The sequence below is a fragment of the Apteryx rowi genome, unplaced genomic scaffold, assembly GCF_003343035.1.
Source record: "Apteryx rowi isolate R43461 unplaced genomic scaffold, aptRow1 scaffold_27, whole genome shotgun sequence".
NCBI lineage: Eukaryota > Metazoa > Chordata > Aves > Apterygiformes > Apterygidae > Apteryx > Apteryx rowi.
This window is the reverse complement of record NW_020449085.1, coordinates 1169058-1190940: the sequence shown is the minus strand read 5'-3', so window position 1 is coordinate 1190940 and position 21883 is coordinate 1169058. Positions and strand designations below refer to the sequence as shown.

The following is a 21883-nucleotide window of genomic DNA, read 5'->3' as shown; positions in this document are numbered from 1 at the left end:
GCAGCCTGGGGCGGGAATGCACGGAGGCGAATAGCGCGAGGAGAGCCGGGCCCTTGGGAATACGGCCGAGGGGCAGGGGGAAGGCTGCTACCACGTGGCGGGTTAACGGTCGAGAGGCCCCGTCCGGCAGAGGGAGGAAAGCGGGCGTCACGCGTTTGCCCGTGGCCTCCTTCCTCGAGGAAGAGGAGGGGGCCACGCGGATTTGGGTGCCGTGCGTCAACTCGCCCCCCGCCCCGCAGCGGGGGAGCCGGCGGTCCCCTGCCCCTCTCCGAGCCGCCGGCTGCCACACAGCCTCGGCCGCAGCCGGGGGCTCCCAGCGGAACATCGCCCCCCGTCGCCTGCGCAGGGCCCCTTCGCCTGAGCCCCCGGCAGGGCTAAATCCCCTCTCCYGGATTAAGGAGCGCGACTGCTTGGGGATTGAAGGGATCGTGTGGGGGAAGCCGGAGCAGGCTGCCTGCTGCGGCTGCCGCCTTGGGAGGAAGCAGGTAGGGAGCAGCTTTGGGAACRTCCCCAGCGCGGCGGTGGTGGCACCGGCCATCGCGCTGTCCGCGTGCTGTCCCCCGGCGCTTGCCCTGCCCGGGGACTTGCGGCCTGCTCTGCACAGCCGTGTCCTCGCGGGCAGCCCCGGTCCTTCGACCTGAGCTTTTTCAAGCCAAACGTTCCGCATCCCTAAAAAAAAAAACCCCTCCGTGCGTTTTGTTTGGTCTCCGCAGCGAGCASGGAGCGAGGGCCGCGCTCGCCGGCCCCGGCGTGCCTGCGCGCGGTCACGGCAGGCCGCCCGCCCCCCTTCCCTGCCTTGTGCAGCGAGGAATTCATTTGCTTTGCAAATGCTGGCTGGAGGGATTACGAGCTGATTTTCCAGCGTATTTCCAAGCACGCTTTGCTGGCGACTGTTGTCTAAAACGTTTGTTTTTCTGCAGCCTGCCATCGCGGCGCCGTTTGTTTTTCTGGCCTCTTTGCTTCCTGAGCATCCTTGTCTCAGAGGGCCGGCACAGCAGTGTCCTCGCCGGCGCAGCGGCGTCCTTTCCGGCAGGCTGGTGCCTTTTCCGGCACGCTCGCAGGTGGAGGTTTCGCGGGCACTTTGGGAAGCTCGCGGAGCTGCAAGTAGCTTCGGCCTGTCCAAGAGCAGGGCTTTAATACCGCTTCCCTCGGTCTGGCTTTCTGCAGCTGATCTTCAGCCTGATGGCTGGGTTTTATCACCTCTCGGGTTTCCTGGAACGGCCTGTGGGTTTTCTTGGGAAACGGTTCTCGTTTCCTGGCAAACCCACCTTGATTTTGAAAGTAGAGATCCCCTTTTGAAGGAGAGGGTTGTTTTAGGATGTCTGCATTTAACCTGTGATGGTGGGAGGGAAAGGGCACGTGTGTCCTTATTGCAGGATTGACTGTCCAAACACCTGAGGAGGAAAACCGAGGAATTGCAGCCCTGAGCGGGTGCCTTGTCCTCCTGGAGAGCGTTGTCCGTGCCCCGGCCGGGGCTTTGCAAGCCTTGCGCTGGGAAGTGGGAGCAGCTGGGTGTGCCAGGATGGCCTTGGTCCCTTTTACGCCTTGAATGCAGTAGCACAAAGGGAAAGGGCGTGCGTGCACGCGCGCGTTTTATTACGTGCAATAAAAATCCCCTTAAGCCGCCCCTCCCGTCTCCCGGAGGTGCGGAGCAGCTCGCCGGCCGCGTGCGCCGCGGCTGCCTCTGCTCCCTGCTCGCCCGGAGGCCGGCGAGATGCCGCCGGAGCCGGGCGGCGGGGTGCAGCCCCGCGGCACCCTCTGGCCCGGACCTCGCCGAGCCGGGGCTTGCTGAGCRGAGGTAGGAGGGGGCTCGGTGGCACGTCTGCGGCTCCTCGCCCTCCGGCGTTCGGTCTCTGCCCCGCTGGGGCCAGGTTCCTCCGCTCCCCTCCCTGGAAGTGGCACTTTTTCCCTGCCCTGAATCAGGAGGATGTTGCTCTTTTTAAGATCCGTACGGCTGCTGGCGGAGCTCGGCTGTCTCCCTGCGCGCCGCGTGGCTCCGCAGGCAGGAACGTGCCAGCCCAGGCATCCGGTTAGCGCCATCCAGCCYCGCGGGGACGCGACGTTTCCCCGGCTCGTCTTTGCCCGATGGAGGGGCTTTTCCGCTCGGCGGGAAGCCTGCGGGCTGCAGCAGCAGCTGCTTGCGCCTCTGCGGCCTCTCTAGCGACTCTTTTGTTCCCGGTTTTGCTCCGGGCCCTTCCCCTGCCCCCTCCGGATGTCTTGGCTGCTTGTGAAATAGCTGCCGGACAGTTGCGTTCCCCGGCCCGCGCGAGCGATCCCGGCCTCGGCGTCCGCGGGGCGGAGGGATGGGGTTCAGCAGGTGCCGGTGGGAGCCGCGACAAGCCGTGCCGAGGAAAGCTGCTCCCGCCGGGACCCGGGTCTGCCCTCATCCCACCCTGCGGGCAGCCGGTTCAGGGAAGAGCTGGCGGAAACCTAAAGGGGATAAAGAACCCCCCTGTCTTCCGCTGAGACCGGTACGTAAGGTTATAGCGGTGATGTGCTGAGGGTTGCTGCGCAGAGCGTCCCTCGGGAAGCGGGAAGGAAGGTGTCGGCAGCCAGGCGCGACTGCGGAGCGGCGTGGGTGGGAGCCGCGGTCGCTTTGATTTTGGACAGGACCCTCGGAGCGGCAACAGGATGTGTCGGGACGTGGGAAACCCAGCTGGGAGCCGCGGGTCAAGGGGGGAACGTCGTAAAAAGCAACTTTACGGTGTTGGACAGTGGCATTTCCAAATGGAGACATGTGACTTCGAATCCCTGGCGCTCTGGAAGGGTTTTTGGAAGGGCTGAAGTTCCCCGACAGCAGCGTCGTCTCAGCCGCCCGATGCTTTTCTTGCTCGTTTTGCCTGCAAAATGTTTCCTGTGGTCGCTTTTCAGGCCTTTGGCTTATTCTACCCTAGGCCTGGAGGAAAAATGGCCAACAAAATAATTTGGTTTTTGTTTTTTCCCTCCCCCCCCCCCCCAGAGTCTCTTGGTCGGGGTTATTTTTTCCTTTTTGCGTTTCTATTCCCGGGCCAGGGCAGAGCCATCTGTCGCCTCTCCTCTAACCTCGAGCCGTGCCGCAGAGGGCGGCAGAGCCGGTCTCGGCCCTCGCGGTCCGCTGAGGTGACGCACGAGCCCCCGCTTGCTTCCGCGAGAGCGCGACTCCCTCGGGAGAGCAGCTCCCGTGGCGGTGAGGCCTGTCGCCCCCCCCCCCCCTTTTCCATCTTTTTTGGCCCCTGGGAGAGCTCACGGGCGCCTGCCGTCAGAATAAATGACGGTTAAAAGCGCCGCGCCGCCTGGCCCCAGACTCCCCTCCCCGGGCAGAGCGGTGAGGCCGGAGCGCGCGGCTCCCGGGGCTCCCCGGCGCGCGGCCCTCCGCTCCCCGGCTCCGGCGGGCGAGCTGGCAGCGGGACCGCCTTTGCGTGGCCGGGCCGCGCTCCAGCTCTGCGCTCTCCCAGCCGGTGCCTCCCTTCCCAGCTGCTCCCTCCGCTCCGCCGCCGTTACCCCCTGCCCGGGCAGCCAAGCTCCTTTCCCCGAATCGTTTCCTCTCCCCGGCGCCAGTTCCCGCTCCGCGGCGGGGAGCTCAGCGCGCGGGGCGAGGTGGAGGCAGCAGGTGAGCACAGTCGTGCCGGGGACGGTCCGACAAGCCCGCGGCTTTGGCGGGGGCAGCCCGGCTTTCAGCGCCGGGGGCAGGAATCGCTTCCCTGCCCGCGAAGCGGAGCCGGCGGCGAGCCGCGTCCCCGTCACGCTGGGATGGAGGCGCCTGAGCGCACTCTGCCCTTTGGGAGCAGGCAGAGCCAAACCTCGCTGCCCTGCAGAACTCCTAGTAAAAGCTTTTTTTTTTTTCCTTTTCTTTTTTTTCCCTCCTCCTTTCTTCCCTTAGGCTGTAATCGTGCGAGCGCTGCTGAAAGAGCCAGTCCAGCCTCGTTCCGCGCGCTGGGAGTTGGTTTTAATCCCCGCTGCGGATCATTGCGTGGCTCAAGCGAACACCTGCGCCGACCCACGGACGGGAGTGAGCGAGGGCCGCGGAAAGCGGAGGGGCAGGTTCGGGCTGGCTCCGAGCATTCGGGAAGCCCCATCCTTAGGTTCGCCGGGGCCGTGTCGGAGCCCGGGAGCAGCGTGTACAGCGTCGCTTGCCTCGTTCGCGTGCCATCCCCTGCGTTAGCGCTCTGCTTTGGCTCTCGGCTCTCTGCCTCCGTGGATCGGTTTCCCGGTGCCGGAAATGCAAAGGCTAAAGCAATATCCCGTTGCGGTTTGCGCGGAGCGGAGGCGTCACCTTTCTGGCCTGCCAGGTGATAACCTTCTCTGCGCGGTGCTGGGAGCGTGTTTACTTTACGCGTGTATCCGATAAGCGTGCGCGATAAAACTCATTGTAGTAAACAACAGGCTTTAACGAGAGGCGAGAGCTTGGAGGAGGGAGGAGGCGTCTTCGGGAAGGGCTTTTGCTCTTGCCTCCTGCGGGGGCAGTGGGAGAGGGTGGGTAAGTCCCAGGGGATTTTAGGGAGGAGAAAACACATTGCCAAACAGAGCTGGGACTGTCCCGGACTGTCGCTATCGGTGTGCTGCTGTTCCCGGGCAAGCGAGCGTCTCGCTCCAAACAGCTCTATCTCGGACGGAGAGCGGTGCCCACGGGGGCCGGATGCCCTGGGACAGGGTGTGCCGACCCGGAGGCAGGGAGAAGACTGTTAGGTGTGAAACACGGGACGGGGTCTCGCTGGCGTAAAGCACCGTTGCCCCAGCGAGGTTCGCAGAGCTCCGCTTTTCCCGTCCCAGCGCGGGCCGGGCCGCCTCTCCGTGGCCGTTCTCTCGAGCACCACGGCCTCGGCGGGAGGCTCTGTCCCGCCTCATCCCAGCTTTGGTGAGTGTTATCTGAGCTCCCGGCCCACGTGACGGTTATAAAGGCCACCTCTAGATAAGCATTTGTTTGGACAGCCCCTGACCAGCCAGCCCGCTTCTTCCCTGCTGTTAGCTTTCCCGTAAGCCGGCGGAGACGGAGGCTTCATTTCTTGGCTGTTCGGTTGTGAGTGCGGGGGAGTCCCTGGCAAGAGACGCCCCTTATTCTCTCCGCGGCTCGAGAAATCGCACAAATGCTGCTGCTGCCCTTGAGTGGCAGAACTACGAAGGTCTCTGTGCAGATGGGGGTTTGAAGGCTACGGATTTACAGCTCTAAAACTAGCATCTGCCCCCTCTTGCTCTTCTTCTTGTGGGCTAACGGGCTTCTCCTCGCAGCGCCAAGCCAATGCATGAAAAAGCAGCTCCCCTGAAGAGCCCTGAGCCCATGCACGGCCGTGACAAGCTGGAGGCATCTCACAAGGAGAAGAGTTTGGATTCCCTCGATGGCAGGTGAGCCCCAAGCCGGGTTTGCGGCTGATGCACAGGGTGGGAGCTGAGTGGGAGGACAGCATGGAGCCTGGGGGGTGCCTGGACCTCTTGCGCCCGCAGTGCGGAGCATCCTGTGTCACCTGGCCACCCTGCTGGCCACGGTGTCACTGCAGAGGAGCTGACTTTGCTCGTGGCTGGGGAATTCCCTGATCTCAGGCAGGGCCTGGAGTGACTTGTGAAGTATTTTTCCTTCATGCTGTGGCATCCTCCAGGGTCCCCTCTGCCTCTGGGTCCCAAATGCAACCCACCAGGTAGAAGGTTTCTGCAGGGTGGGCAAAGAGGATCCCACGTTTGTCTTCAGCATCAGACACTTGGTCTACAAAAATGGGGGCGAGAGGTGTTTGGGGAAGGGGTACAACGTTCCCGCTGCTGAGATGCTGGGGCTGGGGGTGATTTCACTGCCCATCTCTGGTTGTTTCCTTCACCCCCATGGTCCATCTGCTCTCACATCCTACCCGACGGATGCAGCCGGATGCTTCATGCGGGTCTCCCGCCCTCATGCCTGAGCGGGAGGGATGCCTCTGGCGGGGGAGAGTTGCTGGTGGGACGAAGGGCGAATGCTGCAGCCCTGCCCGTGTCCACCATGCCCCCCTGCCCGGAGGGGTGATGGGAGCATGGTCAGCTCTCCTCGGCCCAGCACTGGCCGTCCTCGCGTGCGCGGCCCTGCTCTCGCCCAGCCCCGGGGCAGCTCACAGGGCCGAAGCGTGAGGAGTAGGAGGTGGCAGGACCGGGCAGCGTGGTATTTGGTGGGGACGTGCCCTGGTGCACGCCCTCGCCGCGCCGCCGGGGCTAGGCAGGGCTGCCCTCCCGCCTGGCTCCTGCCCGGGCAGGTTCCCAAACGCCCATTCGGCTGTGCTGCCCGGGCCGGGGCTCCGGGGAAACCTGACCCGGCCTGAGCTGTCCATCGCTGGCTCCTAACCTGTCCTCAGCAGCTCCGTTGCCGCCGCGGCACAGCCTGGAGGCAGCTCTGGACCTGCCCCCCCGATGCCTGGGGCGAATTTACGTTGTGCCGCCCCAGCCGCCTGGGTAGGGGCACCTCGGCGCTGACGGGCCGTGATGCGGGCTGTATCTCCGAGCTGTGGACCCGAAACTCTTTGCTCACCCGATTCTTTCTTGCAGCCTCCACCTGAACGAAGCCCTGAAGGATGAAGACATCAAGAAATGCCACCGGGAAGTGGTAAGTCTCTGGCTTCGTGCTGAGCAAACGCCCTTGTGCCGGGCGCAGGCAGGCCTCCGGGATGTCTGCCAGGGAGGTGCGCCCGCTCTGCGCGGGGAACGGCCGATCCCACGGCACCGTTCCCGCTGGTCCGCTCCCTGCCAGCGGCTTTGCTTCCTGCAGCTGATGCGCCCTGTGGTTTCCAAAGCTTCATCCCCGCAGGCCCGGCTCCTGCCGCAGCCTGTTCCCCTCCGAGGAGGTTGGACCTGTGTGTAGTCATCTCCGATGTCTGGAGGCTTGTAAGCCGTGGTGTAGAAGCATCTGGCTGTAGCCTGCAAATGAGATGGAGCGAGTGTGGGTACCGTGAGCATCTCGTACCGCTGGTGCTCTCTGCCTGGGCGCTTTGTATCAGGATGCCCAGGAGAGCGTGTCCTCGCGCGGTGCCCCCTCCCCTGCAGCCGGTGAGGCCATTTACCTTTGAGGTACGAGGCAGGCCCTGGGCTGGAGGAGCACGAGATGAAGCAACGGCTCCCAGGCTGGGGGCAGAGCCCTCCTGCCTGTTCCTGGGGGAGCTGGTGGCTCTGGGTGCTCTAAGTGGCCGTGTGGTTGGCTCTTTCGGGGGGGTTTGCGTGTGGCTCGTGATCTGCCCTGCCAACGCTTTCAGGACTTTCCGTTTAGAGCAAAGGAACAAGCTGAGATCTTGAGACTGCAAACTGAAAAGAACAGTTCGTTTGTGTTTGAACCTTAATTTCTATAGTTTCTGGATGTTCGAACCATGTCCAAAATAGAGCTTTTCTATTCATCTGCGAACAAGAAGAGCTCTGGAACAGAAAGGAGTCAAGGAGACCTCTCCCGCTTGGGTTCTACTGCAACGAGAACAATTCAGAGCTCCTGGCCAAGCCCCGAGATCCGACCGGCAAATGGAGCTGGGTCACCGCAAAGCAGCACCGTGGGAGGGCTCTGGGGCGCACCGGGCACCTCTCGTCGCCCTTCCCAGCTTGCCCGCGAGGCTCCAGCACAGAAGAGAGGCAGCAGTGGGTTGCGTGCAGGAAGATTTCCGGCCGGCTCAGGAAGGACAAGGGCAGAGAGATGCTCCGGGTACCTGCAGCTCCTCCCTGAACGTCTCCTTGCTCCCCTTCTTACAGCAACTTTAAGCTGGTGACTGGCGCGGTGGAGAGGGCGATGCAACACCCGCGCCGGCTTGTCGCATGACGCAGGCAAAAAAAAATCTCGGCTAATCCAGAGCTGCGGTGCAATTAGCCAGACAGCTGGAGCAGGGCAGCAGCCTGCGAAGAGGAGCCAGGCCGGCTGCGATCACATGCCTTCCACCTTCCCCTGCAGCCGGCTGTGGGACCACGCGGAAGGATAAAGTTAACCCGAGCGAGGCTGCTGCGAACATTGCTCAGGGCATCGGCTGCGGGATGTAAGCGGGGATGCTTGACACCAGCGCTCTGCGGGATGCGCGTCCTCCTTGCAGAAGCCAAAAGAGCTCTTTAACATGACAAAAGATGGGTTGCGTCCAGAGTTAGAGCCAGCCCTTGCCCGACGGCCCCCAGAAGCGATGTGGCCGGCCCTTTCCCGGCCCCCGTCGCCTTGGGGCCCTGCCGCGCCGTGCCCGCGGCTCACGTGGCCCGTCGATCGCCGGCCGAGGCGACGGCAGGCGGTAACGTGCTGCGGGTGGTGCCTGGGCGGGTGGGAAGGGTGGGCGGCCCCGGGAAGGGGGTGAGACGAGGGAGAAATTCCTCTCCCCCCACGCCAAGAGGGTGCAGCCTGGCCCTGCCGTGAACTGGCACCGGCCGGCTGGGATCGGCCTTGGCTCGCGACCCAGCTTGCAGCGTGGAGCCGGATGGAAGAGCCGCCCCCGCCCGCTCCTAATCCCTTTTGAGGGCCTGGATACATTTTTTTCCTCTTCCTGAAATAAGCTTGGCCTTGTTGGGAATCAAACCCTCCTTTGGCCTCGCTCGGGGGTTTCTCAAGAGAACAAATGGCCTGTCCTACTTCCGAGCTGGCTTTCACGCTCCGGTAGGGCTCTGGGCTTGGCAGGGAGCAGGCACGTTCCTGCCCGGGCCCGGCCGCCAAGGGCGCCGGGATTTCTCCTCTCCTTCCAGCAGCCGTGGGCGCTGCCCTCCCAGGGCCGCCGGGGATCGCAGCTCTGCTCCCGCGGCCAGCCAAGGACGCCCCTCGTTCTGCAGCTCTGAAGCGGTGGCGGTTGAAGTGGAGGCAGGAGATATATTTAGCAAAATATTTTGCGGATTGTTCAGAGGCATCTGGGAGGGTCGCGAACGTCCGGCAGGCCGCCAGGCAGCTGGGGGCTTCTCCCGAGCTTGGCGGTGCTCAGGAGGCAGCGAGAGATGGCAACTGGTTTGGGGATGTTTCCCGACCTGGGGTAGGCAGCCCGGGGGGTGGCTTGGAGGCAGGGCCGTGGTCCCCCTTGACTCCCCCCAGAAGCCCTGAGACGCTCCCTCCAGCAGCCTCGCGTCTCTCCAGGGGGGTGCCGAGCTAAGCCAGCCCCAGGTGATGCTCAGCCCTGATCCTCTTAAGGCCCAGCTCCTCCGGTGACCGGGTGTGCGGGGTTAAGGTGACCTTGTCGCCGTGGGCAGTAGGGCTCTGCCTGCGGTGCTGCCTGCAAACGCGCCTCGCTGCYCCGCGCCCTTTGTGCTCTGCCGGTCCCGTCCGTGTCCTGGGAAGGCGCCTGATCCCTTGGATTATTTCCCTCGGATTTCGGGTGACAGCCGCGAGCACCACGTGGGACACCCGTGCTGCGAGCGTGCCTCCGGCGAGCCCCGACGCGGCGGAAACGTTCCCTCGGTCCGGGGCGGGAATCCTCTCCCGCGCCCCTTCGCCAGGCCGCGTTGCCGTCGGACGAAGCGTCTCCCGCGCACCCCGAGCCGGGCCGCGTCCCGGGCAGATCCTGCAGCGCGGGCTCGCCTGCCTGGTCCGCCTCGATCGCCCTGCGCTCGGCCGAGCGCGAGGGGCTCCGAGCTCGCCTGCTGGACAGCGCTGGTTGACCAGGGCTCTGCCCCGGCGGGGCTGAACTGATATTTAGAAGATCTGCTGAGATCCTAATCTACAAAGCTGCTCGCGCCGCCTTGGCAGACTCTCTAATCGGGGGAATTTAATGCAAAGCGTTGAACTACTTCCATGTATTTAACTTATATTTAGAATTGTTGAACTGCTGCGGCAAGGTGCGAACCGCTGTGCAGGCGGAGGGGGGCCTGCCATCTCCGTGCGCCGGCGCCCGCCGCTCCGGAGAGGCACCGGGAATAGAAAGAGGCGGATGGCGCAGCGCGAGGGGCGCGAAGCAAGCATCGTCGCCTTGCCCCGCGTAAGGCAAGAGCGCGTGGAAGAGGAGAGGAGCCGTGGGGCAAAATAATTGCTCTCTGCTCAGCCCGCTGCAAAACCGAATCCCGGCAGCGGCTCAGGCGTCTCCTCCGGATAAACCTTAGATATTAGTGGAAGTGCTGGCACAGGCGGGGGGGAGGGAGGCACAGCCCTCGCCGTGCTGCTAGAGACCCTCCGCAGCCCCTTGTCTCTGCAGTTTCGGGGTGCTGCTCCCGTCCCCCGGGTCTGGGGGACCTTGCTGATGTGAGTCCCCCCCGTCCCAGGGAGCTTTTGCGCCGGGGCCTCTATCGGTCTCCGTATCAGCAAGGTCGCGGCGTAACTTTGCTTGCTCTGCCTCTGCTCCCTTTCCAGGCCGCTAGCAAGTACAACTCCCAGTACCACAAGCTCTTCAAGGACATCCCGACGGAGGAGAGCGTGCTGAAAGGTGAGCGGCGCGGCGAGAGCGGCCTCGCTGCCGCATCCCTGGGCGGGTGGGCGGACGGAGGACAGGAGTGCCATGCCACTGTGGAGTGGGCGCGTGGGCGAACGGCGCGTGCCTCTGGGCCAGGGGGGTTTTGTCACGCAGCCCCGCTGCTCTGTGTTACAGTTTGCTCCTGCGCGCTCCAGAGGGACATCCTCATCCAGGGAAGGCTTTACATCTCCCCCAACTGGCTCTGCTTCTACGCGAACCTCTTCGGGAAGGACATCAAGGTAACGCGGCGCCTCGGCCTGGGGCGCAGGGTTAGCTTTCTGCAGGAGCAGCCCTCCCCACACATCCACGACCTCCATCCCATGAGGTTGCTTGACCCAGGCTATCGCTGCAGCCTGCTTGTCCTTCTCCGGGTACAGGCACCACCAAAAGAGCTGTCAAAACGTGGTGTGCGCGGTGCGAGAGGAGGGCTGCTTTGCGTTGAGCAGGAGGGGAGCGCAGCTGCGTCCCTTCCTCCGGTAACCTGCAGGATCTGCCTCGGGAAAACAAATATCGGTTTGCTTTAAAATTCCCTAAAATGCAAAACCTCGTACAAGCCACAACGGTGTTTGAAGGAAGATCAAAGGTTTCGGGAGGATTCTAGAGGAGATTTGAATCTCTCCCGGCTTTTCTGCTTGACCTACAATCTGACGTTTTCCAGTTAATGTTGTGGCTGACGGGGATCTTCAGGAGGAATGACTTCCTTCAAAACTGGGCTGAAGAGCTGAATTATTTATATCAGCAGCTTTAAACAAATATCTGATGGAAGTACAGCGTGTCACTTCCAAAGCTAATCGTGCTTCAGTGAAGTTATTCTGCCATAAACTACATCCTGCCTTACTTTTAACCGTGGCCTTGCTCGCAGAAACTTGGTGTGTGTSTCTCAGCGGGTTTTACAGAGGCTCGCTGTGTTTGTGTTGGATGATGGTTTCCCTGTGTCCTCACTGTTTTGATCAAGTAGAAACTAACTCCAAGCTGAGATTAACGTAGGGGGCACTGTGACCTTTAATGAAAGCAAAGCTGTCTCTGGGAAATGCTAAGTCCCCGTGTTACTGTTATGTTTGGTGTGCAGTTACACTTCTACCTGATGCGCGTTAAATTTCCGCGTTGCAAAAGAAAACGCGCATGTGAGCCAACACCCTGAGGTCAGTAGTCTTGGTCTGGCCTCGTCGTTCGCGTATGTTCCAGGGCAGGGTCCGATCGAGCCCTGCGCTGTGCAAGATGCTTTGTCCGCGCGCGGCGTGGGCCAGCTGTGCTCGTGATCCTCCCTAGGCACCGGTGACCTGGAGCTCAGCAACGCGGCCCCGCGCCAGGGACCCAACTGGGCTCTGCAGCTTGTCACCGACGTGCCCAACTCTGACCGTGTGCTTTGCTTTCCAGGTTGTCATCCCCGTGGTCTCCGTTCAGCTCATAAAAAAGCACAAGACGGCCCGGCTGCTGCCGAACGGGCTGGCTATCACCACCAACGCCAGCAGAAAGGTGAAGCCTCTCGGTGTCCTGCCCCTGCAGCCGCCACCGTGCTCCCGGCGGGCGTCAGTCTGAGCCCCGGCGCCCGCGGGCTGCGGCAGCGCCAGACGGCGCGGGCGTTTCTGCTAGTCTCGCTGCCGAGCTGCCTCTCTCTCCTAGGCGTACGCAAAACCGCACGCGCGGCCCTTCTCGCCGCCCCGGGCGCCCGGGGCGCGCCGCGAGCCGCGGCCTCGCAGCCCTCCCCGCGGGGATCTCCCTCCGCGCGCCCTTGCGAGGGGCTCGCTGCGGCGGCTCTGGGCCAGCCCTCGGAAGCCRTTCTGAGTCGTCTGCGGTAACTGCGCAGTGCCTGGAGCCCGGGAACGCAGATATTCCCATCCCCAGCTGAAACCGCAGGCTCTTCAGGAAGCGAGCGGAGCTCTCTGGGCTGGCGGCTGGCCAGGGCAAACACTGCAGCTTTGCTTTTGTTTCTGAATTTCACTTTGTTTCTGGCTGAAGCAAACCCCAAGCGAGACTCGGCAGAGCCTGGCAAATCCCTGCCAGGCTCCAACGAACCCTTTAAACTCCTTAAACCCAAGGAGGGATGAGCTCTGGGCCAAAATTCAACCCAAGCTGGCTGAAAGTTTGGTTAATAGGCCGCATTCAGAGCTGCGGCTGAACTTTAAAACGCGTTGGTTGTTGCCTGCTGAAATGTGCTGACGTATTCCTGTTTGGTGCTCCCAAGCTCCCTGCCTGCCAAGGCTGCCGCGTTACTGCGAGCGACCGACGAAGTCGAGCTCAAGGCAGTACGCAGCTAGCTGTCCTCTCCCAGGGAGGGTGGCAGGAGCTGAATATACGTACGGGATTTTAGCAGGGGGTGGCAGAACGCGGGACTGAGATGATCTCCCTTTTCCAGCCGTTCTGGCTGCAAGGCCTCTTTGCACATCACGCGGACCCTGCGCAGCGGACGGGGCGAGCGCTGCTTCTGTCTCCCCTCAGGCCAAATCGTAGCCTGTAGGATGCTTTTGGTTGCTCTCGCCCCCGTTCTCCTCCGCACCGTCCCGCTTGGAGCCAGCAGACGCTCAGCTGAGCATGGGAGGCCCTGCAGGGACAGCAGCTAAAACAAAAGTGGCCCCAAAAAATCTGGTCCGTGCTTCAGCCTGCTTCAAAAAATAGCAACTTGGAAACTCAGCAGGGAGATGTCTGCGGGGAGGATGGAGGGGATGCGGCTCCCAAAGGGCGGGAGATTCAAGGGCAGGACGTCTCTGCCTGTCCGCTGCCGTCGGGACACCGGCCCTCCAGCGAAGCCCCCTGGGAGCAGAAGTCGTACTGCCGCATCAGACCATTAAGCCAAGCTGCTGTTGGTCATGTTCAACATCATCTGTGTCTTCCTGGTCCCCTGGGCCGGGGGATCTTCCTCTCACTCTGAACCCAGCTGGCTAACAGAGCCTCACCAGCGCTTTCTATCGTGCTGGGCTCTTCCCTAAAAAGATGCTCCAGGGCAACTCATGGGCTGGTGCCCCTGTCTGCCGGGGGCTGAACTGGTGGACACCATCCCCTCCTGTGCAGCAGGACGGATTGAGCAGGAAAAATCTCTCACAGCAGCTTCTCCCTCTTTTGCAGTACATTTTTGTGTCCCTGATCTCCCGGGACAGCGTGTACGACGTGCTGAGGAGAGTCTGCACACACCTACAGGTACCCTTTACTCTGTCTTGGCTTGTGCCCTCTCTGAGTCTGCCAGCATTTCGACAGCCCCACCGCTCGGCGCTTGCCCCTGGGGCTGTGTCTCAAGGAGCGGGGTTTTTCTCCTTCAATACGAAGGCTTTGGACTACCCCCAAAGGCGCCTCTGGTCCCCTCTGCAGGAGGGTGGCAGAGGCTCATGTCACGGGGCACTTTTCCATGTCTCTGCTGCTTTGCTGGCATCTTCCTCCCTGCCACCACGTGGGATGACGTGCAAACCAGGCTGGCTCCCTCCTCCCGGTGTCCTTGTGTTAGTGACCGTCCTTACCGCCCTCAGATCTCAGAGGGGTTGTCACTCCACAGCAAGGATCTGGGACAGGGAGAGGGGGAAGGAGACGTGCCTGGGGATGCCTGCTGGGAATAGTAGCACCTCCTAACACTGCTGGGTGCTCACCAGCCCCTGTGTCTCCTGGTTTGCACTGTCCCCCTTGGCAAGCGACTCCCTTGCTCTGCATCTGCTTCTCCTCTCTCCAAAACCAGGGCAGCACTACGAGCGCAGGGTTTTAGTAGCTAGCGTTGGCGATGTCCTTTGAAGGTGAGATGCTCTGGCTGCTTTGCCTTTGGGAAAGTCTCCTGTCAGCACCCTGAGGTTGACATTTTGCAGTATGAGGAGGAGCAAAGGGCTAATCCCTGCCTGAGCTGGTGTTAAGCCACACGTCCTCCCCATGAATGCCACGTGCTGTCTGATGGGAGGCAGCATTTCAGAGGACGCACCATGATCCTTCGATCGAACACATTGCCCAGATGGGCCTTTTGAGTCCCTCGGCAGCACTTGAGATTTGAAGACTCCCTTGTGGCGTCCATCCCACTGTCCCTGAGCTGAGTTTGTACCTCAAAACGACAGTGGCTGTTTCCATCAATTTGTGACGTGCTCTTGAACATCACAGCGTGGAGACCAGGCTTGTTCTCAGCGTCCTGGCAGGGACAGAGCTGAGCCCATCCGCTGTCGTTCATGTGCCACGTAGGCGTCCTGTCCCATGCAGCGAGCCGCTTGTGACGTTTTCTGGGTCACGGATGAACTAGGCAGGGCCCAGCAGAGTTTCTGTTCTCTCCTAGGGTGTGTGTATGCATTATTTATAATCTGGTAGTAATACTAGTTCTGCCAGTATGCACATCGCCGACTTTTCCTCAGATCTTCTAAAGTTTGGGGAAAAATGATACAAAGTAAAAAATTATAATTATGAAGCCTGAAGGGGGAAGAAATCCATTAGTTCTTGAGCTGGAGATGAGGATTGCCAGGACTTCTTTTTTTTTTTTTTTTTCCATGCCTTTGAAGCACATGGAAGTGTGGGTGCTGTTCTCCTGCCGAAAGGGTGCTTCCTGGGTGTGTTGGGATGTCAGGGGAGCGTTTGGGGTGACGCGGTCCCATCACCAGCCCGGGTGGGACCCAATAGCTCTGCCCCAAAGAGCTGGTTGGTTCCACAAACACTTCTCAAATGGCCAATACTCATTTGCCAGTAAAGAAACATTTTGCAGGTTGTTCTGTTGTGGCCTTCCTTAGCACCTATCCGTGTCGGTGGCKGCAGGGAATCCACTTTGATTTCCCCAAGCATGAGACTTCTCAGCAGTGACTGAAAACTGAGTTTTGTAACTAGGGCTGAAGTAGGAAGAGGGGCAAGGGGGGAAAGGATCGGTGAAGATGAGTTGGTAACATCTGTTTCTTTCTCCCCTCCAGGTTTCGAGTAAGAAGAGTTTGAGCTTGAAAGAATTTACAGAGGAACCCGATGCAGTGTCGCTGGTAAGAGTCAGGCTTATATTGGGGAGCTCTGGAGGGGCCTGCAGTGCTGTGGGATGGATGAGTGCTGTGAAGGGACGAGCACTCGTGCTGCGGGCAGGGAAACATCCGTTTGAGCCATTGGTGGGTGAAACACTTTCCCCTCGCGCGCAGAAGTGGCCGGCAGCAATGCGTAGTGATGAGCAGGTCCTCCAGTCCCTCACCAGCGTTTGCTGGCTACTAAGAAAGGTTGCGTAAAGCTGCGGCAAACAACTTTTTAGCTTGTCCTATGGGATCTGTTTACACAGTCTGTCGTGACTTGGCAGCAACAGCCTTAATAGAAGGGTCAAGAGGATGATTTGGAAAGTCCACAGTTGAGCGCGAGCCATCGATGGAGGCAGCCAGCCTCTGCGGTTTGTTTATAGAAAGGAGAACTTCTGACTGATGTTCAAAAGGCTTCTTCTCGGCTCTGACTGGCTGCGGTCTCCAAATCTGATAAAGTTCCCAGAGCTGTAAACACAGAGAATACATTGGAAATGTGATTGAATTATTTAAAAAAGAGAGAGAGAGAGAGCAAGGAAAGTATGTGTTTCTCTCTGCTCAGGCTGATTCTCAGAGAGATCACGCTCAAAAGATCCTCTCTTGCTTGCTAGCTGGAAGTGTCGAGTATCTATAGAAATGTTGTAGCACCGCCGCTGGTGTTATGCTGGTCCCACGCTGGCGTTATGTTGACGGCTGCGCTCCTCGTGGCTTTGGAGGCGTTGTGCGAGCGCCCCGGCGTTTACAGCTTGACTGGCAAGCGCTTCGTTACGGCAGCCTGCAACGCCGTAGCGCCGGCTCTGAAAGGCTGGGTCTCTGCGGCGGTGTGAGGGGCCGTAACTACAGGGAGGGTGGAGGGCAAAGGGGTGGAAAACGTGTCCTCAGGCAGGCTTCAGTTGACTGAGCTTCCTTATTTGCAAACAGGAGTAGAGTAGTGTCTAGCGTCCTCCGCGCAGTGGTCAGCTGGGGTGAGGAAGCTTCTCTAGCTGGAAATGTTCACTTTCTCCTTGTGACGTGAGCAATTATGGGGCCACGGGTGTAATGCCGTGACCTAGAAAAGCTTGTGTTGGCTACGGCYGGCCGAAATGTGCTGATCTCTCGGCGCTGCCTGTCCTGCGTTAGCTAGTTGTAATGATTTAAAAAGTAACTTAGTACTGGAGAAAGGGCTCCTGCAGTGTCTCCAGCGAAGGTCACCTTGGCTTCCCATGCGGGATCCCAAGGAAGAGCGTGTTGGTGGCAGGGAACAGGCACAGGCAGTCAGATAAAGCATCTCCACCGCTGGCATTGGTGATCTTTCTGTGAGCTCCAAAACATCCCAGCGCCAGGGCTGGGCTGAGATAGGGTCTGATTGCCCCGATGGGCTGCGACGGCGTCTCCTCTGCTGTTCTCTTGACGCCTGGTGTTACCTAGTCATGGGCTGCTTCTGCAGGCACGGCAGGAGCAGAGTCCTCGTGCGTTTTCCTTGGGGTCCCTCTCGGCAGAGGCAGTCGGGGGGTGGCTGCYGCAGCTCAGCGCCCATCCCTGCAGCACAGGGCCAGGTCACCCCCCCCCCCAAACACATCCCAAACGCTGCTCCCCTGTGACGGGGACCATCCCGTTAGTGCTCAGGACGCAGCCGGTGGGAGCAACCCAGCCGTGTCCGTCTGTCCGCGCGTGGGCCACGGATCGGGGCAGCGTCAGGCTTTCGCTGCGCGCCCCTTTGCCCCCGTCGCCAGGCTGCCCCGGGGTCTCGCGCTGCTCCGCAGAGGCCCTCTCCACCGCGCGCATTCCTCCGGCGGCTCCTGTAGCTCGTAGGCAACTGCGCCGGTAGTGGCCCTTTATCCTGGGAGTTGTTTTCCAGTCCGTCTTCGTTCCCCTGCAGCTGACTGTCTGTCTGGCCGCTTGCCTGGCGAGCTGGCAAGCACCCCGCGGTTCCTGGGCCGCGAGAGGGAACGCTGCGCCGGCTCCGGCCGGGTGAGCCGCGCAGCACGAGCCGCCCGGGCGGTCGCTGAGGCCGTGCGCGGAGCTACGCGGCTTGGACGGGGGAGACGTAACAACGGCCACGGGCCTCTGCTCCCTCCTGGGCCCGCCTGGCTTTGGGGGGATTTGCCAAGCCCGAAATCCCCTAGTGCAAATGCCACCTGGTTTTGTATTTGGGYGGTGCGTTGAGCTGGGGGAGGGATGAAGGAAGAGGCAGTGTGGGTTTGGGGGGGTCCTGCCCGCACCAGCGTAGAGAGCAACCGGGAGGGAGCTCCCAGCTCTTCAGTGAGCGCCTGGGAAGGAGGCAGGAGCAGTAGGGGGGGTGTGAGCTGGGGACGCGGGGCCCCCCCGGGCCAGCCGGGCCCCCCCGGGCCTTGTCCCCGGTGTCAGGCCTCTGGTTTTTCAGCAGCGACTGTCTCCTTGGCAGGGCACCCCGCGCCCAGCTGCCGGCACGTGGGCACGGCCGCCTCCTGCGGGGCCGGGGCCGCAGCGGAGCAGCGCGGGCGGTGGGTGACGCCAGGGTCCCCTCTTGCTGGGGCGCGGGAGCAGCCCCGCGTGGTCTCGCCTGCCCCTGGATCCCGGGGAGGTTGCAGGAGGTGACGAGCGGGACATACCTTGTGGGCTGGTGGCCCTGTGCACCGCTCTGGCTGCAGAAGGTGATGAGCAGGACATCCCTCACAGGCCAGTGACCCCATGCGCCGGGTGCCGGAGGTTAGAAGCGGGACGTCCTTTGTGGACCAGTGGCCTTGCTGTGCCTGTGAGCTGGTCCTGGTCCATGCAGGAGGCTGCTGGAGGCCCTTGTAAGAGAGATGAAGGCTGGTGACAGCAAGAGGAGTCAGAGGTGACACTTATGCTGGAGCCCCCTGTGACCTACCTGGACATTTGGGAGGTTTCTAGCTGGGCAGATGGCAGCAGTTGCAAGAGACCTGGAGGTGACGTGTCTGAGCCTCTTCATCCTCCTGCTCCTGGCTCGATTGCGGTTGTGTTGCTAGAAACACTAGCTCCACGCTGGGGTGGTAGATGAAGGGGACAAGCCGTTTGATTTCAACCAAAGCACATCTCTTGGCAGAGCCTCCAGCTTTGGCTGGGAGCGGTTTTCTAGTGAGCTTGGGATAAGCTGTGCAGGGTATATATAATTTTTCTGTCAAAATATTTATGAAATGACTGCCTCTTTCCGGAGCTGCGGAGCGCGGCTAGGCTGGAGCGGTGGGCGCACCGTGAGGTCTGGCGGGCGCGCTTGGCTTGCGAAAGCTCGGTTTGCAACGCGGAGAACGAAACGAAGGTAATTAACCACTTAACTGGCTGTACTGGGCAGCACGTCAAACTTTTCAGCCCTCAGACTCTTTTTAAAGAGAAAAATGCAGAGCCGGGGCCAGCGTGACGGGCTTGGCACCGCGTCGGGGAGCCGCCTCGGAGCGGGACGGCCCGGGAGCGCTCCCGAGCGCCCGCGTGCCCCGCGCCGCGGGGGGCTGCTAACCCGGGGTGCTGCCCGCAGGAGGTGATCGTCCCCGAGGGGAAGTGGAGGAAGGTGTCGCCTGCGTCGCTCTCGCTGTCGCTCCCGGATGCGGACTACCAGTGCATCCACCGGACGTCCGTCAGCAGCCTCGGCGCCAAGGAGAGCTCCTTTACCTCGGAGGAGCCCTTGGTCTCAGGTGAAGGCCRCGCTCCCTCCCCTGCGCAAGCGGCCGCGGGTGCAGACCGCGCTGGCTGCTTCGCTTGTGCCCTGCCCTAACACGGGGCTTCTTATGGGATAACCCGTCTTAAATACGCGCTCGCTGATCCTCAGTGAAGGACGAAGGTCTCGGCCTTGCGGGCGAGTGGAGCTGAGGCGCAGGAGCTCCCTAGCAAGGGGCCAGTGACAGTCCCCAGGGGTGGGATGGGGCTCCCCAGCTGCCTGCTCGGCGCCCAGGCCCCTGAGCTAAAGCCGTGCGGGTGTCCGAGCCCTTGGCGCGCGCCCCTAGCACCCGGGCAGGCCTGGGCCCGCGGGCGGGTGGCGGAGGCAAAGATGGTCTGAACGGAGGCAGCGATAGCCCCGGGCAGGAGGAGTATTTGCCTCTTGTAGTTGGAAGGGACCCGTCAGGGCGCCCCATGCCCCCATCAGGGAAACATCCCGCTAGTCTGAGCAAATTCCCAGGATTTTACTGCAGACGCTGTATGAAGTTTGTGCAATCAAAGCCTTCCACAGAGCACATGGCTCCTTCGCCTGTGCGGGCTGCCAGGGAAGGGCTGGATGCCCTCCGTAGCGCAAAGGGGCAGCTCCAGCGGGCTGTCAAGCAGAGCTGCTCTTCCCGATGGGAATCCCCTTCAAGGAAGGCCCTGGGTCGCTATGCGCTGGGCACAGGAGGAGCGGAAACGTCTGCCGAGCATACCTGCAGGTCTCCATTCCGGCTGTCCCGTGCATAGAGGTGCTGAGCCCACGTGGCCACGTTCCTGCGTTGACTCGTCGGCCCTCGGGTTATGTTTCAGAAAGTGCAATAAACACGGAGGAGGAGCTGGAGGGGGAGCAGAGCTGCGTGGCGGAGCTGAGACCCTCCGACTACCAACTCCTGAAGATCTTCATCGTGCTGTAAGTGTGCTGAAGGGGCCGTGGGCTTCGAGGTGCCTGGGGGAGGTTGGCTGGCCCAGCCCTCCCAGTGCAGATTGAACGCCGTTGGCCATCAGCAGCTCTCCAGCCATGGCAGATGTGGGACAGACATCTTTTGGAGCTGGGAGCATGGAAGAGGAGGAGGAGGAGGGCAGGGCTATGCCCATCACTTCTCTGGCCGTAGTACAGGGGGATGGGAGCAGACTAGAGTCCCCCTGCAAAGGAAGCAGTTCTGGAAGCAGCGTTGGGGCTGCAGCCCAGGGAGGATGAGGAAGCTGGGGAGGGCCAGTGTGGCCAGATTTCTGCCGTCACGGGGAGAGCTGGCCTCAGCTGTCATCTCTGACCGCTTGTGCTTGTTGCCTTGCTCCCAGGATCTGCCTCCTGGTCGTGTCGTCTTCGTACCTGGCGTTTCGCATCTTCCGTCTGGAGCAGCAGCTCTGCTCTCTGAATCGGGACTACCTCTCCCGTGGGCACAGGAGGTAAGGGCCTCTCTGCGTCCGCGTGAACCCTGCTGCCTGCAGGGATGTTTCGGGTCAGGCTGTCTCCCAGGAGGGCGAACTGCACAAAAAGCAGAGGCCCCAAATGACAAGGTGTGAAGAGCCAAGACTCTGCTCTGCTTCGCCCCGTTCTGCCTCCATCCCACATGCGTGTGTTTGCGTGTCCTCGTGTGCATGCACACGTGCGCTGTTGTTCTGCRTTTGCGCCCGTGGCGGTGCACAGCGATCCCGGGCTTGGCTTGGCGAGTCTGTTGGCATCGCTGGCGGCAGTCCCTAAAGCACAGTCCCTGCACGGTAGATATTGGTCGCGTTGCTGAACGCCCAACAGATGAGATAAGGTTTGGTTTGAGTGACCAGAGCAAGTTCTGCCGTCTGTGAGACTTTCAGCCCTCATGAGGGGGTCTCCTGTGGGCATGGGGCAGATCTCGGGGCAGCGTGGCTGTTCCCCTGGTTGAAGGAGATGGGTGTTATGGCGTCCYGAGGCTAATGCAACCCCCAGGCATTAGCAGGGAGACAGACCGGAGCTGGCTCTTCCCTCAGTGCCAGCATCCCTGGAGGCTGGGCCAGGCCTGGAGGGGGTACACATGGGTCTCTCCCCTCCTCGTGCCCGTGGGACGTGGTGGGAACCCATCTCGCAGCCAGGCTGGGGGACGGTGCCTCCCTGGAYGCTTGCCTCTGTCTTACCCTGTTCTCTGTTTGCAGGTGACTGTTACCCCCGAGCTCTGGCTCAGGACAGACGATGACAAGAGAGTAGCACTTTGTGTACAGATCTCCCGCCCGGGCTCCCGGTGAACGCGGCCACAGTATTTAGAGCGTCCGAACCAAGGAGTCGGGGCTCTTCTCTCCGTTCAGCCTCAGCAGAGCCCTGCGTCCTCCCAGCTGCGGGACCCGGCAGCGTCACGTCACAAGCTTTGTACTGCCTGCGAGCCGTGCCTCGATGTTCGCATCCTCGGGGCATCCCGTGCTGCTCTGGAGGGAGGCAAGTGCTGTGTCTTCTGGTCAGTAACCCCAGGCTTGACTGTTGCACGTGGCCTGTCTTTCCCTCGGCCAGTATAACTGAGGCCAAATACCGTCTGTTTTCCTACCGTCGCAGACTCCCGCTCCAAGCAGGACTGCCCGTCTGGGTCGCAGCCACTGGTGCCAACTCCCCGTGCCATTGGAAACCCGTCATCTTCCCGGGGTGCTGACCTGCCGTAGCACTGCATGATGGCCCAGCAGGCTGCTGCCCCAGTTGGAGGAAGCGGCTGGGCCTGCCCGTAGGACTTGCTGCTAAAACGGTCACTGTTTTTTATCCCGAACTTGAGTTTCCTTGTTAAAAGATGACCTTAGACTTACTGTAAGCCCCTGTAAACAAGTGGACGAGCTCCCCGTTGCAAAGGATGCAAGCTGGCTGGGCCTGTCCTCCCTGGACATGCTCCCATGCTAACGTAGTTCTCATCAGGACCAGTTCTTCCTGCACTGCGAGCTGGTCCCGTTCCCCTCCAGCGCGGGGCTCGTGCCCTGTGCCTGGGAGGTGCTGCCACGTCGGATGTCAGTGTTAGAGCCCGGGAAGCGCCTCCACCACGGAGGTGACGTCTCCAGGGAGGTGCCAGGTTTGAGCAG

The 21883-nt window shown here is 61.4% G+C and overlaps 1 protein-coding gene across 1 annotated transcript; it reads left to right on the top strand.

Moving 5' to 3' along the window:
* Positions 1-4199: 4199 nt before the first annotated feature.
* On the top strand, positions 4200-21572 carry GRAMD2A (GRAM domain containing 2A). Its single transcript, XM_026068419.1, has 12 exons — positions 4200-4268; positions 5206-5319; positions 6478-6535; positions 10208-10280; positions 10443-10546; positions 11685-11783; positions 13371-13442; positions 15164-15226; positions 18696-18852; positions 19667-19766; positions 20156-20263; positions 20984-21572. The coding sequence occupies exons 2-12, from the start codon at positions 5216-5218 to the stop codon at positions 20985-20987; spliced, it is 942 nt and encodes a 313-aa protein (XP_025924204.1). The 5' UTR covers positions 4200-4268; positions 5206-5215; the 3' UTR covers positions 20988-21572.
* Positions 21573-21883: the final 311 nt, after the last annotated feature.